Source organism: Callithrix jacchus, chromosome 9 (assembly GCF_049354715.1).
Source record: "Callithrix jacchus isolate 240 chromosome 9, calJac240_pri, whole genome shotgun sequence".
NCBI lineage: Eukaryota > Metazoa > Chordata > Mammalia > Primates > Cebidae > Callithrix > Callithrix jacchus.
Genome location: NC_133510.1, coordinates 85,120,518 through 85,138,280, shown reverse-complemented (window position 1 = coordinate 85,138,280; position 17,763 = coordinate 85,120,518). Strand labels below are relative to the sequence as shown.

Here is a 17,763-nt window from a genome sequence, read left to right as displayed (position 1 = left end):
CAACTGTCTGTTCATTTCAAGTATGTATCAGGAAATTAAGTAATACTAAGATATTACTATTAGCTTTCCCCATTGAAGCCTAGCATTGTTTACCTGATAATATCAATGATTCTTGATAAGTAAGATATTTTTGACAGGAAGGCCTCTCCAAGTTTATATGCCTATTCAGAATACATGGCTGCTGGTCATGGTTCTGACAAACCTTTCCTACACTTTTTCTTATTTAAATCATGGGGCCAAAATGTCCTGCAAACATATAGTAAACAACAGCAACTTGAAAAGAGAAGACACAACTGCCTTTACCCAGGCAGGATACAAGACCATCGCTTGAGAATCTGTTAACTGAGATGCTTTCATTTCTAGTGTGCAAAAATTTGGAGTTATTCTCTTCAACTAATTTCCTTAGAAGACTCAAAGGGATTATTTTACAAATGACCAAGTACTAAAGAAAGAAACTAAGTGAACCAAGAAGAGCTTTTGGGAAAATAGATTATGGAGTAATCCTAAATGTGAAAGGAGATCAATAAAAATCATGCCTTTTTATCGACTGAAATGGATACTAGGACTATCATTATAATTCTTCCTATGAAAGACATGAGCAACAATAAGATGGGAAAAAAGACAATTACAATGAGAAAGAGTCACTATGAAAGTTAAAGAGGAAAAAAACTTGATTTTAAACATCTATCACCCCATATATTTGTTTATTCTGCCTGCAATGCCCTTCCTTCTTCCTTTTCTGATTAACTTCTACTGAATCTTTCAAGACTCAGTGGGTATCACCACAGGGGAACATACCCTCAACCCCTCACAGACTGAGCTACATGCTACTCTGCTGTAAAACAAAAGATGTAATACCCTGTTTAATAGCAATTACTATATGATTTTGAAACTAATGTTTGATGATAAAGAAAACAAAGATGAACACTAGTGCCATATTTTATGTTCTCTAAACTCTACATTGAACTGATTAACTGTTTATTAAATTTTGGTTTATTAAAAGAAAAGTGTCACTGCCTTAAGCACATATTGACTATTTAGCACTGAATAAATAAAATACAGTATATTAAATACCTTGCAAATTAAAAAGACTAAGGCAACATTCTCTGCGCTGATATAGAAAGACTATCAAAATACATTACTAAAAAAATGGGATGAACAGTTTATACATTTGTTTGCCTAAAACATATAAGAATATAGAATGTGTATATGTACTTTTTTTTCCTGGAAAGATATATAAGAAACTAATATAATTATGGGGACTTTGTATTTTCTTTTTCTTTGTTATTTGAATTTTCTATTCTAAATAATTTTTATAAGAAGCAGTGGTTTAAAAAATTACTAAGGATTATCTGGTTCCCAGGATTGAGGGCTTTTTAAAGAAATTATTTAAGGGTGAAGGTGATATCTCATATATTTTTGCACCTCCATCACTAAACACAGAGTTGAACACAGCATTGATTAACGTTGAATTGAACTCTGCTTGTTATCTATTTTTCCTATCTCTTTCCATAACTATTGACTTTTTATGAGCCTCTCCCCCATTTCCCATTATTTTACATAAAGTACAAAGTACAGTGTCTTGAAAATAGTAGCTGCTCAATAAACGTTTGTTCAGTGCAATCACATACTCTCTTATGTGTGTAAAATGCAGCTGCCACGGCAGGAAAACAGTGATTGTTTTTTTCTACTCCTAATTACTTTCTTTTAACACATATTATACAAACATCCATCTATATCAATCATGTTTGAGTGAATATGTTTAGTACTGAAGATACAAAAGTGAGCAGAATCTGGTGCCTCTCAAGACTAATGAATCTACCAATTTTTCATTTGCAGGAAAGAAATGGGAATGACAATATGTGGATGCACTCACTAATCTTGTTTCTTTCTCCCTTTAGGTTTTTCAAAGCCCTCTCTCCTAACATGCCCTATTCAAATTAATTTTAGTTAGAAATACATGGCTAAGAGTTTAAAGTAATAATCTAATAGAAAAGGTATTGGAAGACTATTTAATAATCTAATAGAAAAGGTATTGGAAGACTATTTAAAATGGGGTAGCCAGGAGTAACTAAATCTATTAATTACTTTCAAAACTGGCAAGTAACTTCTGCTAATTTTTTTAAGTACAGGATTAAAGAATCCAACATCAGATAAAAAAAATACACTAATGGCATCTTCTGGTTACCATAAAATAATGATAGTCACTTAAATCTGAATCTCTTTATATATTTTACAAATAAACTGACAAAAAGATAAAATTATTTACAATCCACAGCAATACAACAAATTTTAATTTAAATATGTTAGGAAAGACACTATCCTAAACTAGCAGAATGAGCTCTAGGGATCACTCTGGAGAAAGGGTAAGGTGCAACTGTGCAGAAAAGAGGTGACAGAGAGTAGAGTACACTGCCAAAAGAGATAAGATCCATCTTTGGTGGGAAAATACTGAGACTAGCTTGGAGACGTCATGGTACAGAGCGATGGCTCCTAGGGTCCAGTAGAATCAGAGATGACAGTCTTAAGAAGGTACTGCCTGAAGAGGAGAGGGAGGCCCCTTGGAACGGAAAGGCATCCTTGGGGACAATGATGATGAAGTGAAAGAAGGAAGCAGGCAATGGAAATTAAAGATATTTAAAAAGTAGGGTAGTATCTCTAATTTTTTTTATTTTTTGAGATGGAGTTCCATTCTTGTTGCCCAGGCAGGAGTGCAATGGCACAACCTCTGTTCATTGCAACCTCCGCCTCCTGGCTTCATGTGATTCTCCTGCCTCAGCCTCCCGAGTAGCTGGGATTATAGGCACCTGCCACCAAGCGTAGATAATTTTTTGTACTTTTAGTAGAGACAGGGTTTCACCATGTTGGCCAGGCTGGTCTTGAACTCCCGACCTCAGGTGATCCGCCCGCCTCAGCCTCCCAAAGTGCTCAGATTAGTATCTTCAAATTTAACGACACACAAACGTCTACACCCATCCCAAATTGAGCCATTTATTAATTGAATTTCGTTGTACCTACAAAACAGGAAACTCTTGAACTAAGAACCAAATAATATACCCCAAAAGGAAGTGCTTCCCTACATAAATCTTACCCTACTGCCAATTAAGGAAAATATCATACATTTAATATTTAAAAAGCTGTAGAACTGTGATTACATTATTTTTTCATTTATTTCAGAAAAGATACATGAAAATACTATAACATAATGTAAATATGTGGGTATATAGTTTAGTAGAAGAAAATTTTTTTTTCTGTTTTTAAGTTCATTGTTTTTCACTGATTTTTGATCTTGAAAATTTCTGTACTTAGAAAACAATGAGGTGGTTTTCATGACAATCATATATTCTCCATCTAAATTAAACTAGTGCTAATTTTTTGCCAATTTCCTTTCCTTCATTCTATCTCTGCATAGTCATAATTTCACTATTTCATACTTTTCCTAAAATAAAAATGTCAAACACTGACATAAAATGATTCCAATTTGATTAACTCTATTTCATAAAAATCTTTGCCAATTCTAAAAATTGCTTCTGTTTCACCTTGTTATATTTCAAGAAAATTAAACAATTACAATATTTACCTCCTGGACATGATGAAATAAGAAATAATTAAAATATATTCAACTGGGTTTTAAAACTAAGAAAAGACCAACCATCTTAATGCACACAAAAGTTGGTAACCTAAAAATTCCTGATCTAAAACTCTTAGCAAGAAATTTTGGACACAGATAAAGACATCATTAAACTAACATAAAAATGAATTGCTAATAGTAGTATACTAAAAAATCATCTAATCTGAACCAGAGGTTTTGAAATCGTATCTTACAGTATCTCATGGAAAAATTTAAAACATAAAATGGAGCAAACAGAGGTACTTCAGAAGCTACTCTGAATGAACACGTGGGCGCTTCAAATCTTGCAAACCTACTCCATACTTTGCTCATCAGGCACCTTCTACGTACAGGTAGCATAGTTTGAATACTATTATTTTAATAAAATCACACAGTTTTGCAGTTTTCTAAAATTTTGGTATGCTGACTTCAAAATACAGTAAAGAAATTTTTCTTTTTTAAATATCAGTATTCCTTTAGAATTGAAAAAGGCTTTGGAAACAAAAGCAAACTTTGAAAATCAATATTCATAACAACTCAGTTTTACTATCTTAGTAAATGTATACTTCACAAGTAGTTAGAAACAAAAGTTTTCTTAAAATACACACCACATAAAATTTTCAAATATTTGCAAAGGCTTCAGCACTCCTTACGCCCAAAGAAACTATAACAAACCTACATGTTTGCATTAAATTTCAATAACACTGTAACACTAAAAATGCAAGTAATCTTAAATGTTAATACAAATCACGGTAATGGTCAAAAAGAGGAGAAATAGAAAGCAGTCATTACACTCAAATGAATACAAATTACGACACATGGGGAACTTGTACCTTTATGCTGGTTTTCAAATTCTTCAGATAAGAGGTGGTAGCAACAACCCACACTGCAAACTCCCTTGATTTCAGAGTTGGAAGTAAATATTCGCAAAGTATTTGGAGCCAGATCACCGCAAGTGTGTAGACCTACTATCAAACAATCCTTTAAAAGACAAGAAGAAAAATAAACTTAGCAATTAAAAAGAGGGTTGTTTAAAATTTTTATTTCTTTTACTTTTACATATGGGATCTTGCAGTGTTACCCAGGCTGCAGTGTGGTGGCTATTCACAGGCATGAACATCACGTGCTACAGACTCAAATTACTGGCTTCAAATGATCCTCCTACTTCAGCCTCCCAAGTAGCTGGGACTACAAGCACTTGTACAACCCCCAGCATGAGGTAAAGATTTTAAATGTCCATTACAATATGTAAAGGTATTAATAATTATAAATTATACCTAGAAAGTATTCTATGCTTTTATTTTCATAAGTAATTATTTCTTTATAAGTAAAATAACTGTGATATCTTTACAACTTCTGAATTTTTTCAGTGATTTCATTATTTACCTGTTTATATTTTCTCTCATTTTACAACTAATATTTGACAAAGCAACAATTGTACTAATAGAATGTAACATGTATTACTAGACCAAACCTGCGCTTTCATATATATTTATATCACACTTTTACCATAGCATTAATTTTTAAAATTAATTTCACTTCTCAGATTGCCCATCAAAAACCTTATAAAATATTGCTATGAAAAATAAATATAACTGTTGCAAACTTGGTATCTCTACTTTAACAACAGAAATCTTAGTTTATTCACTGCATCAAATATGACAATATAACATTTACTTAAAACATTTTTTTCCAAATGTTATAACATACATTTTACTTAGAATTCTCATATGAAATGTTTATTCTAATTATCCAAAGCCTAATTTAAATGTATACACACACATGGGTACAATGGGTACAAAGGTAAGATGCAAGGAATCTTGTTCAATATAACAATCATTTTAAAGTTGAATTTACTATAATACTTTTCTGTCTTTGACATGATTCATAGAAATTTAGTTAAAGAAGGAGTAAAAAGAAACCTGTATAGAAAAAAAAAAAATTATACAGAAAACTTGTACCCTATTAGAATCACATACTTTCACATTTGTAACTAAAAAATTTCTAATATCACCCTCTCATTTTTCCAGATGACACTCTTAAACTCTGATAATATAAAGGTCATGTTTTCAGTGTAAATCTGTGAATATAGGTATATTAATTTCTAGTTTTTTAAAATTAAAACATCATGTGTCTCAAAGTGTTCTCTAAAGTATTCCTCATCCAACAGAAGAATTCCTTTACAATACCAGCTAAAATTAATTTTAAAGTTCTAAATAAAATATCAAAGATACATGAGTTTACTCAAGAGATGTTAAAGTATTGATTATTAATGAACTAATTACATAAACTGTAGTGCAATCATTAAGAGCACAGTCTTGGGAAACAGCCTGTTTAAATTCAAGTTCCATCACAGTGTGATTAGGAAAGCATAACTTTTCAGTGCTTTAGCTTCCTCAACTGTAAGATGGAGATAATAACAGTACCTCATCTCAATAGGTTCTTTCAAAACTTAAGTAAACTAATCCCTGTGAATGACTTAGTACATACCATATAATAAAATTTAGAAAACACTGTCCATTTTTTATAATTATAATTTACTTTACAAATTCAAAATAACGTTAAGTATTAACTTGTGTCTCAAGTACATTTTTATAACTGTCAGAATATAATTGTTTCAAAGATTTTTAAAAATTATTTTACTGAAAATGTTATTTTAACCTATGTACCCTAGACATAAAAGAGAGCTGAAATGAAACTAACGAAAAAAAATTGTGTCTGTAAATGGTTTTTGACCTGATAGAACACTCAGTTGCTTCAAGCACTATCTTTTCAAAGCACAGTTTTTAGAGGGTTATGCAGCTACTCTGCTTGTCTTCATGATTAGTTTACATAGGTTTTATTTAGATATTATGATGTCATAAGTAAAAATAATTCAAAAATGTAAGATTTAGTGCTAATTAAGGGTAGAGCAACAAAGCTACAAATTTCTCTTTTTATGCTTAAGTTAGCTGTCTCTAAAAACATACAAGAACATTTAAACTCATTCTTTATTGCATTTATCATATAGAATTAATAAATATTACCAAGTAGCAGCTAGGAGACAAAAATATGTAATCACCGTATTATCCTACTAGTAACATATTTTAAGTATTTTGAGAGGGTGAAGGGAATAGGAGGTGTTAGTTAATTCTGTAATTAAATTGTGATTCACTACAGGATCTAAGATACATTCTTCCAGCATATCTTATTTTAGATGATTCTTACAAGAGTTTGCATACAGTTTTGATCACATACTTTTAGCAAGATACTGAGAAAATTAGAAAGTGATAACATGTACTAGAAACTGACATTTTTAAAAATTAAGCTAAAGTAATTGGGATTGCTTAACCCTAAGAGAAAGTCTAAAATAGCTTAATTATTTATTTCATGTATAAAAAAAAGAATTCATGAAGGTACACTAGATTCCCTTAAATCCAGAAATATCTGGGAAAAAGAAAAAGTTCCCATTAAAAAAATGGCAAAACATTAATCATCTATCAAACACGAATTTAAATTGATAAATAACTCTAGTATCTTTTATTTACACATTTCTTCAGGGAAGACTTTCTTAAAAAAAAAAGTTACAAGGGTACTACAACTCCCAAGGGTACCTTTTTTGTTCTTTTTTGAGACAATGAGTTAGGCCAGATGATCTCCAAAGGCTCCTCTATAATGCTGTTTTAACATGCAAGGTTGCCTTTGTTGAAGTTCTGCTGTCTTTCAATTACATAAACTGACATACTTGTAATTTAGAAGAAGTTCAAGGTTTGAAAAACACTTAGAAGCTACTCTTGCTCAAGAAAATTCCATACTGGCAAGTCTAATATTGAATACTATTTTGTTCTAGATATCCCTTTGCTTCAAATTTAAATTAAAATTTAATTGCTTGTTTAGAATTGTAGCAATTCCTAATCTGCAGAGTGAGAACTTAGTTTACTTACTAGCTTTTGTGCTAGTACTTCTATTTGACTCAAGAGGTTTGAAATGAGTAAAGGATATTTTATTCTGAATAGGCTCATGTCAGATTCTGATAGGTGTGGGAATAATGAAAGCCTACTTATGATTTTATTTTCTTGGTCTGTTAGATTAATGTGATCAAGTGAGATATGTATATTAAGTAAGCTACTATTAAAATTGAATTCGATATTTTTATGAATCAAATTAAATAATTCCAAAATAAAGTCACCTCCAAATCTTCAATAATGTCATGGAGTTCTGAGTCAGCAGTGATAAAAGAGGTTAAAGGTAAATATATATTTGATTCTCTTGACTTTGATGTCATTTTTCTTCTCTCTTTATTGACTTCAGATGTTTCTCTGTTGGGTATTTGCTGTGAAGAAGTAGGCTCTATGGCATTAATAGGCAAAAGGTCTATAAGAGGAAAGACATTTTCAAAACACAAATTTTCTTCCTGATGTGGCTGAGAATGTAGGGTTTCCATCTGATTTCTGATATTAGAAATCACAGAGCCAGAAAAATCAGGTAAAAAATCTGAGGTAGACATCTTTTCTTGATTTGTAAGACTGTTATTAAAAACTTCCTCAATATCTGCTTTATTTTTAATTGCATTTTGCGCTTTCCTTTCTTTTGACATTTTTAATGCCAGTTCACTGACATCTAATCTTGACTGAGCATGACACAGTTTCCAATGTTTCTTCAATTTTCTGTTTCTCTCCTCAGCTCCATGAGTATTGGTATTTGAGGAATCAATTCCATAAACTTTTAAGCCATACTTCAAGGACAAAAAGGAGCTTAGGTAGCCTTTCCCGGAACCCAAGTCAATCACCTAAAGTTAGAAAAAAAGAACAAAGAATTTTAGGCAAATGGTAATAGAAAGCATTGTAGATTTTTTTGAAGTAACCAAACAAATGAATTATATAACTTAAATATTATTTTAAATTTTAGTTTTTTTATTCCTTGAAAAACCAACCACTCATCATTTTTATATAACATTTTATAGAGGTTCTAGCTGGTATACTAAGTCAAGGAAAAGAAGTCAAATAAATAAATAATGTAAGGGAAGAAATTCTATATACATAGATGACATTATTATGTCTGCAGAATATCCTAAAAAATATACAAAAAGCTAACAGAAATAGTAAGTGAATTTAGTAATGTTTCAGGATACAAAGTCAATAAAATTAACAATGAATCATCAGAACATATATAATATAACAGCAAAAACCAATTAGGAGTCAAGGTTGGTGGCTCATGCCTATAATCCCAGCATTTGGGGAGGCCAAGGAGGGAGGACTGCTTAATCCCAAGAGTTTAAGACTACCCTGGCCAATAGAGCAAGATCCTGTCTCTATTAAAAAAAAAAAGAAAAATTAGGAAGTAAAAATGTAAAACAATTCAATTAAAATAGAATATGTAGGAATAAATTTAACAAAGGATGTACAAAACCTATACACTGAAAACTATAAAATATTGCATAAAAAATTTAAAAGTTTGATATGAGATATACCATGTTCATGAAATAGTGGACTCAATACAAAGATGGCAATTCTTTCTTCATGTTTCAATTCAATCCTAATTAAAATCCTAGCTAAGCTTTGTAAAGAAATTGATAAGTGGATATTATAATTTATAAAATAAGGGAAAAAATGCCTAGAAAAATAAAAACAATTTTGAAAAAGAATAAGGTTGAAGAATTTTACTGATTCAAGAATATAAAGCTAAAACAGTATAGTATAGCTACAGCTGGTATAGACATATAAATGAACGGGGCAAAAAAAAAAGTCCAGAAGTAGATCCATACTTGTATAATCAACTGATTTTTGACAAAGTCCCCAAGATAATTTAATGCAGAAGATAGGTTTTTCAACAAATGGTAATGGTGTAACTAGATGTTAATACAAAAAAAAAAAAAAGAGAGAGAATTTTGCCTGTCACACACCAAACACAAAAACTAATTAAAAGTGGCTCACAGATCTAAATATAATAGAAAAATGATATTTTATGGAAGAAAACATGGAAGAAAATTGTGACATTCTGATAGGCAAACATTTTTTATACAGGGCATAAAAATCAGGAATAACAAAAGAATTTTTGAAATAAAGTTTATTAAAATTAAAACTTCTGTTAAAAAAATAAAAATAAGAACTATATGCAAAACATTTATCTGAGAAAGGATTTATATCTAGAATAAAAAAATCTTACAACCCAATAAGAAGACAAGCAACCTGATTAGAAAATGGGCAAAATATTCAAACATACACTTCACAAAATAAAATATACATATTGCCAATGTGAAAAGATGCCTAATATTACTAAAGAAATGCAAACCACCACCACAGTGAGATATATATAAATGTCAAATGGTAGGGCCACTTTGGAAAACACTGTGAGTTTACCATAAAGTTAAATATACACTTTACAAATGATCCATCTATCTCACTTCTATTCATCCAAGAGAAAGTAAAACATGTCCATACAAAAGCTTATATGTGAATATTCAGAGCAATCTTATTCACAGTTGGGAAAAAATAGAAACAACTCAAATGTCCATCAATTGGTAAATAATAAAAGAAGTAGTAGCATATCTTGGACTATGGCATACTACTCAGCAATAAAATGGAAGAAGGCATTAATACACAAAAAGATATCAATGGCTCCCAAATGCTATGTGCTAAGTGGAAGAACTGATATAAGAAGTCTACATCTTATGATTCCATTTGTACAATATTCTAGGAAAGTCAAAACTAAAAGTAGATCAGTGATTCTCTGAGAATGAAAAAGAAAATATCCTACAAAAGGACACAAGGAAAGTTTTTAGGAGGATAGAAATATTCTTAATTATGCTAGTGGTTACGTAACTGTTATAATTACCAAAATTTATCAAACCTAGAGTTGGTGAGTATCTAAATTACAAATTCAATAAAAAAAATAAGAGAATAAAAAATTACAAAGATTATTGCCATGTCATTTCATAAAATAAATGGCAAATTATAGAAATACTCACAACAGATCATTATCTACTCATACATGTTTAATTCCTAAAGTCAATAAAATCCTGACATAAGTATGAGACACTCAAGGAAACATTCCTATACTTATAGTAATGCATATCCTTAATTAAATCCTCAAACATTTCAAGTTCTCACAATGAGACCAGTTCATAGGTAAAACTTCAGTAAATAATGTCTCATAAATACAAAATGAACTTAGTAATAATTCCCTATACTTTCATTTTATGTTACTGTTCCAGGATAGGTATTTCAGGAAAACATGGAAGCATTATATACAGTCATGCATCACTCAATGATGGGAATATGTTCTGAGAAATATATTAAGAAATTTTGTTGTTATGCAAACATCTTTGAGTATGCTTACACAAACCCTGATGGTATGGCCTACTACACAATTAGGCTAAAAACCTGTACAGCATATTACTGCACTGAATACATAACAAATTGATAAATATTCGTGTGTCTAAACATATAAAAGGTATAATAAAAATATGGTATTATATATGTTATGGTACTACCATCTTATATGTGGTCTGCAGCTGACTGAAATGTCCTTATGCAGCATACAACTGTAAATTACTGACTTTGAGAAACAACAATCTAACTGTAGATGTCATATTCTACTCATGCAAGAGCTATATAGTAGAAACTCTGTCATTTAATTAGTTTTGTCTTGAAAATTTCTGGTCAAAATTGGAAAATCCCCAACAACCTGATCTCCAACCCCTTCCCCACAATAGACTTTTTCATGCTGGATCATACGCCATACATTATAGGTTTGAAGACAGGTGTCTCTAGTCCAATACCTGGTGGGAGGGATCTTCTGAGTCTCCCAACACTGTTTAGGAGACTTTCCCACAGAAATAATGTTATGGGTAGTGGTTAAATTTTTTAATAACATTAGTATGGCACTATACTTTAGATAGAAAAGATAAATTTTGCTGACAGACCTAGAGATCTAATTACCATTCCAAGCTAATGACTCTCAAATTTATAACTTCAGTTTGGAATTCTTCCATTAACTGATCCTCTCATATCCAACAGCAAACCTAACATTTCCACTTCCACAGATATCTAATAAACATCTAAAATTTAACACACTTGAAACTGAACTTGTGATATTCTTTTTAAGACCTGTCCCTCCTAAAATTTTCTCCATCACAGTTAATAGTATTTACATACCTCCAGGTAGAGAACATGACTCCTTCTGTCTCTTATAAGCTTTGTTTGAATTGTGGACAAATCCATGATCACCTCACTTTACCAGAGCTACTTCATACCAACTCCATCCTGAGCCTGGTTAACTGCAATGGCTTTCTTAGTCATCTCCCTGCTCTCACATTTCCCCTTTCACTCTATTTTCAACAGGGAAAAACAAATTCTGATCATATCACTACTCTTAGCAAATCTCTCATTGTCTCTTTGGCTTTATCTCATACTGTTAACTCCTATGGTTGCTGAGCTTTTTTGCTTCAACTCTGGAAGTTCCTGATCAGATAGGAGCTAATTTTGCAAAGTAACCAGCTTGAATATCCACAAAGACTATGATAAAGAAAGAGGCAAATATAGTGGAAATAACTGTTTCATAATACAACCCAACAGAGTAGAAAGAATGATCCAGTGGCTCCAATGGCTTCCAATCTCATTCAAGATAAAAAAAATCCAAATTATCACAATGACTCCCAAGACACTCCAACTTTCCTCTTCCACCCCAACCTCAGCTCCTACTACTTTTTGCTTGTTCAGTCTGACTTCCTGGATGTTTTAGAAACAAAGTAGGCATGTTCAGGGCCACTGAACCTGTTGTTCCCTCTATACAAAAAGTTTTTCCTCTAGATTATCCAATGAATAGCTCTCTTATCTCCTGAAAGTTTTAACTCTATTATCCTTACAATGATGTCTTACTTGTCCTTCCCCTCTGTATCAAAAGCTTTTTAACTATCCCCAGGTAAGTTCCTCCATTTTGTTTTAATTTTTTATCTTTAAAATATATCAACATACACATTAAAATACACTTATAACCTTTTAATTTATTTTACTGTAGGTTTTTCCCCATGTTATCCCTTCCCACCCCCCACCCCCATTATCTCTCCCCTACCCCACCCAACTGTCCCCTGTGTGTGATGCTCCTCTCCCTGGGTCCACATGTTCTCGTTGTATAACACCCACTTATGACTGAGACCATATGGTGCTTAGCTTTCTGTTCTTGGGTCAGTTTGCTGAGAATGATGGTTTCCGGATTCATCCAAGTCCCTACAAAGGACAGGAACTCATTGTTTTTTTATGACTGCATAGTATTCCATAGTGTATATGTACCACATTTTCTTTGTCCAGTCTATCATTGATGGGCATTTGGGTTGGTTCCAGGTATTTGCTATTGTACACAGAGCTGCAATGAACATATGTGTGCATGTGTCTTTATAGTAGAACGATTTATAGTTCTTTGGGTATATACCCAATAGTGGGATTGCTGGGTCAAATGGAATTTCTATTTCTAGATCCTTGAGAAATTGCCACACTGTGTTCTACAATGGTTGTACTAATTTATACTCCCACCAACTGTGTAAGAGTGTTCTTATTTCTCCATATCCTCTCCAGCACCTGTTGTCTCCAGATTTTTTAATGATTGCCATTCTAATGGGCATGAGATGATATCTCAGTGTGGTTTTGACTAATGACCAGTGATGATGAGCATTTTTTCATAAGTTTTTCGGCCTCATATATGTCCTCTTTTGAAAAGTGTCTGTTCATATCCTTTGCCCACTTTTGAATGGGGTTGTTTGTTTTTTTCTTCTACATCTGTTTTAGTTCTTTGTAGATTCTGGATATTAGCCCTTTGTCAGATGGGTAGATTGCAAAAATTTTTTCCTATTTTGTTGGTGGCTGATTCACTCTAATGATGGTTTCTTTTGCTGTACAGAAGCTCTGGAGTTTAATTAGATCTCATTTGTCTATCCTGGCTTTTGTTGCCACTGCTTTTGGTGTTTTAGTCTGAAGTCCTTGCCTATGCCTATGTCCTGGATGGTTTTGCCTACGTTTTCTTCTAGTGTTTTTATGGTGTTAGGTTTTATGTTCAAATATTTGATCTATCTGGAGTTAATTTTAGGGTAAGCTGACAGGCAGGGGTCCAGTTTCTGCATTCTGCACATTGCTAGCCAGTTTTTCCAACACCATTTATTAAACATGAAGTCCTTTCCCCATTGCTTGTTTTTGCTGGGTTATTGTTAATCTTTCCTAATTAGAACAGTCAACCCATTTTCAACAAAGGTGCCAAGAAGATATATTAGGGTAAGCACAGTCTCTTCAACAAATGGTAAAACTGGATATCCATAAGCAGAAGAATGAAAGACCCCCTATCTCTCACCATATACAAAAATCAAATTAAAATGGATTAAGGACTTAAATCTAAGACCTGAATCTATGAAACTACTAGAAGAAAACATTGGGGAAACATTCCAGGACACTGGTCCAGGCAAAGATTTCTTGAGTAGGACCTCAAAAGCAAGGGAAACCACAGGAAAAATGGGCAATGGACAAAAATGGGATCCAATTAAGCTAAAAAGCTTCTGCACAGCAAAGTAAACAATCAGAGTGAAGAGACACACACAGATTGGGAGAAAATATGTGCAAACTACCCTCCTGACAAGGGATTAACAACCAGAATTCATAAGGGACACAAACAACTCAATGGAATAAAAGCAAATAATATGATTTAAAAATGGGTAAAAGATCTGAATAGACATTTTCAAATGAAGACATACAAATGGCCAACAGTTCTATGAAAAAAAATGGTAAACATCACTAAGCATTAGAGAAATGCAAATAAAAACTATAATATCATCTCATCCCAGTTAGAATGGCTATTATCAAAAAGCATTAAGATAGGCATTGGCAAGAATGTAGAGGAAAGAGAACTCATATACTGTTGGTAGGAACGTAAATTAGTACAGCCATTATGGGTTCTTCAATAAACAAACATAGAAATGCAGTATGATCTAGCAATTCCACTACTGGGTATATAACTAAAAAGAAAAAAAAGGAAATCTGTATATTGAAATCTGTAAATCTGTATATATCTCCACACCCATGTTTACTGTAGCACAATTCATAATAGACAAAATATGGAGTCAACCTAAGTGCCAATAAATGAATTTATGGATAAAGAAAACATGGTACATATGCACAATGAAATATTACATATGTTTTATTTGAGAGGTTAAAGGACACTGGTAATGAAGTATAAAAGAGAAAAAAAAAAGCAGCCCAATAAAATATGTGCTATTAAGCAAGATACCACATTCAGGCAACCTGGGTTTAATCCTACCGGGAAATTCTGAGACTGAGGTGTAGAATACATACCATACCTCAGAATCATCCCAGTTGAAATGCTGTGTCAATTACTGCTTCAGAGCAGCTCACTGGGAAGAATTAATTCCCAGGACTTATATGCAGGCAGTGCTTGCTCCACAGTCACAGCAAAACCCAGAAGGAAGAAATACAGACACTACCTGGTAGAAGCCAGTCTGGCATATCATGAAACAAAAGGCCTGAGAGTATTTAGATCAGGCACCCTGCAGCATGTGCTATGTCCATGAACCCAACAACCATCCTAATACCTAGAATGTTAATATTCATACTGCATATACCTATGTTTTCCTTCCATATTCTGTCTCCCTGCTTCTACCAGGCAACAACTGATACCAAATTATTGTTTATAATTCTCTTGCTTCTTTTTTTTTTCTATCTCTGGAAAAAATAAAACTATTGCATTCTTCTCCAGACACTATTAGACCTAACAGAAAAAGCCAAAGAAAAAAAGAGTCTCAGCCAAACCTTTTGATTTGACCTGCCTTGGAGTGCCAATTAATGTAAAGAGAAAAGAACACACTAACTAAACAATGTAAAAGACACAACTGCCTTATTATGCATGTTTGTTATGAGCTTTTAAGAAAAATCATGAATTTATATGAGCTGCATGAACAATTAGGTTAAATCCTGCCAGACCTTTACCTCAATGGGTCCTGTGTACTATCTTTGGGTTTCCGTTTCCAGGCTCCAGCTCCCATTACCTTCCCATCCTACTCTGAGCCCCTCCAACAGTAACAGTCTATTTTTCTTTGTTGTTGTTGTTGTTGATCCAAAGAAGTGACATAATCAGAGCTACGTTTTCTTTCTTTCTTTTTTTTTAAAGAAAAAAAAAAAGAGAAAAAGAAAGGGGAAGAGAGAAGAGGAATCTTGCTCTATTGCCCAGGCTGGAATGCAATCTAAAAATAGGTATTAAAAACCTTTTTTATGCCGATAATTGTACTTATCAGAGGAGACAGGAAGGAACAAGGGAAGAAAATAACAAACCAACAGCCAACCAATATTTCATTTAAGTCTGTGAAATGCTATGCAAATGCTGAAGAATGATTTATTTCCAATTATGTGGTCACTTTCAAAATAGGTGTAATGTGATACTGAGAAAAAGGTATGTTCTGTGGACCTGGGGTGAAAAATTCTATAGATATTCACTGAATTTACTTGTTGCAGGTCTGAGATCAAATCATAAATGTCCCTGTTAGTTTTCTATCTCGTTGATCCGTTGCATATTAACAAAGTGGTGTCAAAGTCTCCCGCCATTATTGTGTGGGAGTCCAAGTCTCTATAAGTCATTGAAAATTTGTCTTATGTATCTGGGTGTTCCTATATTGGGTGCATATATATTTATGATCATTGACTCCTATTGTTGTATTGATCCTTTTACCATTATATAATGTCCTTCTTTGTTAATATTAAAGTCTATTTTGTCAGAGACGAAAGTTACAACTCCTGTTTTGTTTTGTTTTGTTTTGTTTTGTTTTTTGCTCTCCATTTGATTGGTAAGTCTTCCACCAAAGCTTTGTTTTGAGTCTTTGTGTGTCCTTGCTTATGGGATGGATCTGGATACAGCATACCAATGGGTTTTGACTTTTATTCAATTTTCCTTTCTTTGTCTTTGATTGAGGTATTTAATCCATTTAAATTTAGGATTATTGATATTTGTGAGTTTAATATTGTCATTTAATGTAGTTGGCTATTTTACCCATTAGTTGATACAGATACTTCATTATGGAGATATTCTTTACGTTTTGGTAAGTTTTTGGGATGACTGATCCTGGTTATTCCATTCTGTGTATAGTGCTTCTTTCAGAAGTTCTTGTAAAGCAGGCCTGGTGGTGGTAAAATCTCTGAGTGCTTGCTTGTTCATGAAAAATTTTATTTTTCCTTCATTTTTAAAGCTCAGTTTGGCTGGGTATGAGATTTTGGGTTGAAAATTCATTTCTTTGAGGATATTGAATATTGACCCCCACTCTCTTCTAGTTTGTAGGGTTTCTGCTGAGAGATCTGCTGTGAGTCTGATAGGCTTCCCTTTAGGGGTAACCTGACCCTTCTCTCTAGCTGCCCTTAGAATTTTCGCCTTTATTTCAACCCTGGTGAATCTAACGATTATGTATCTTGGAGTTGCTCTACTTGAGGAATATCTTTGTGGTGTTCTCTGTATTTCCTGGAGTTGAATATTGTCCTGCCTTACTAGGTTAGGAAAGTTTTCCTGAATAATATCCTGAAGTATATTTTCCAGCTTGAATTCATTCTCTTCATAACATTCAGGTACACCTATCAAACGTAAATTAGGTATTTTCACATAGTCCCATATTTCTTGGAGACTTAGCTCATTCCTTTTCACTCTTTCTTCTCTAATCTTGTCTTCTCATTTCATTTCATTAATTTGGTCTTCAACCTCTGATATCCTTTCTTCTGTTTGATCAAGTCAACTGTTAAAACCGGTGCTTACTTCACGGAGTTCTCTCATTGTATTCTTCAGTTCCATTAATTCATTTATATTCCTCTCTAAATTGTCTATTCTCCTTAGGATTTCATCAAACCTTTTTTCAAAGTTCTTAGTTTCTTTGCATTGGGTTAAAACACGTTCTTTTAACTCACAGAAGTTTCTTATTATTCACCTTCTGAAGCCTACTTCTGATGCACTCGTTCTCCATCAGGCCTTGTTCCGTTGCTGATGAGGAACTGTGATCCCCTATAGAGGGAAAGGCATTCTGATTTTGGGTATTCTCAGCCTTTTTAGGCTCGTTTTGTCCCATCATTATATATTTCTCCATCTATCATCTTTGTAATTACCGACTTTCTAATTAATTCTGAGTAAATGTCTAACTTGTTGAT

The 17,763-nt window shown here is 32.8% G+C and overlaps 1 protein-coding gene across 3 annotated transcripts in view; it reads right to left on the bottom strand.

Annotated features, from left to right (window-relative positions):
• METTL25 (methyltransferase like 25) overlaps positions 1-17,763 on the bottom strand; it is a 123,206-nt gene that overhangs the window by 75,573 nt on the left and 29,870 nt on the right. For all 3 annotated transcript variants that reach the window (XM_078338070.1, XM_002752802.5, XM_009004310.5), the window contains exons 4-5: positions 7,779-8,378; positions 4,444-4,591 (exon numbers count right to left, since the gene is read on the bottom strand). In XM_078338070.1, coding sequence (XP_078194196.1) covers positions 4,444-4,591; positions 7,779-8,378 — 748 coding nt within the window. The remainder of the gene's footprint in view (positions 1-4,443; positions 4,592-7,778; positions 8,379-17,763) is intronic.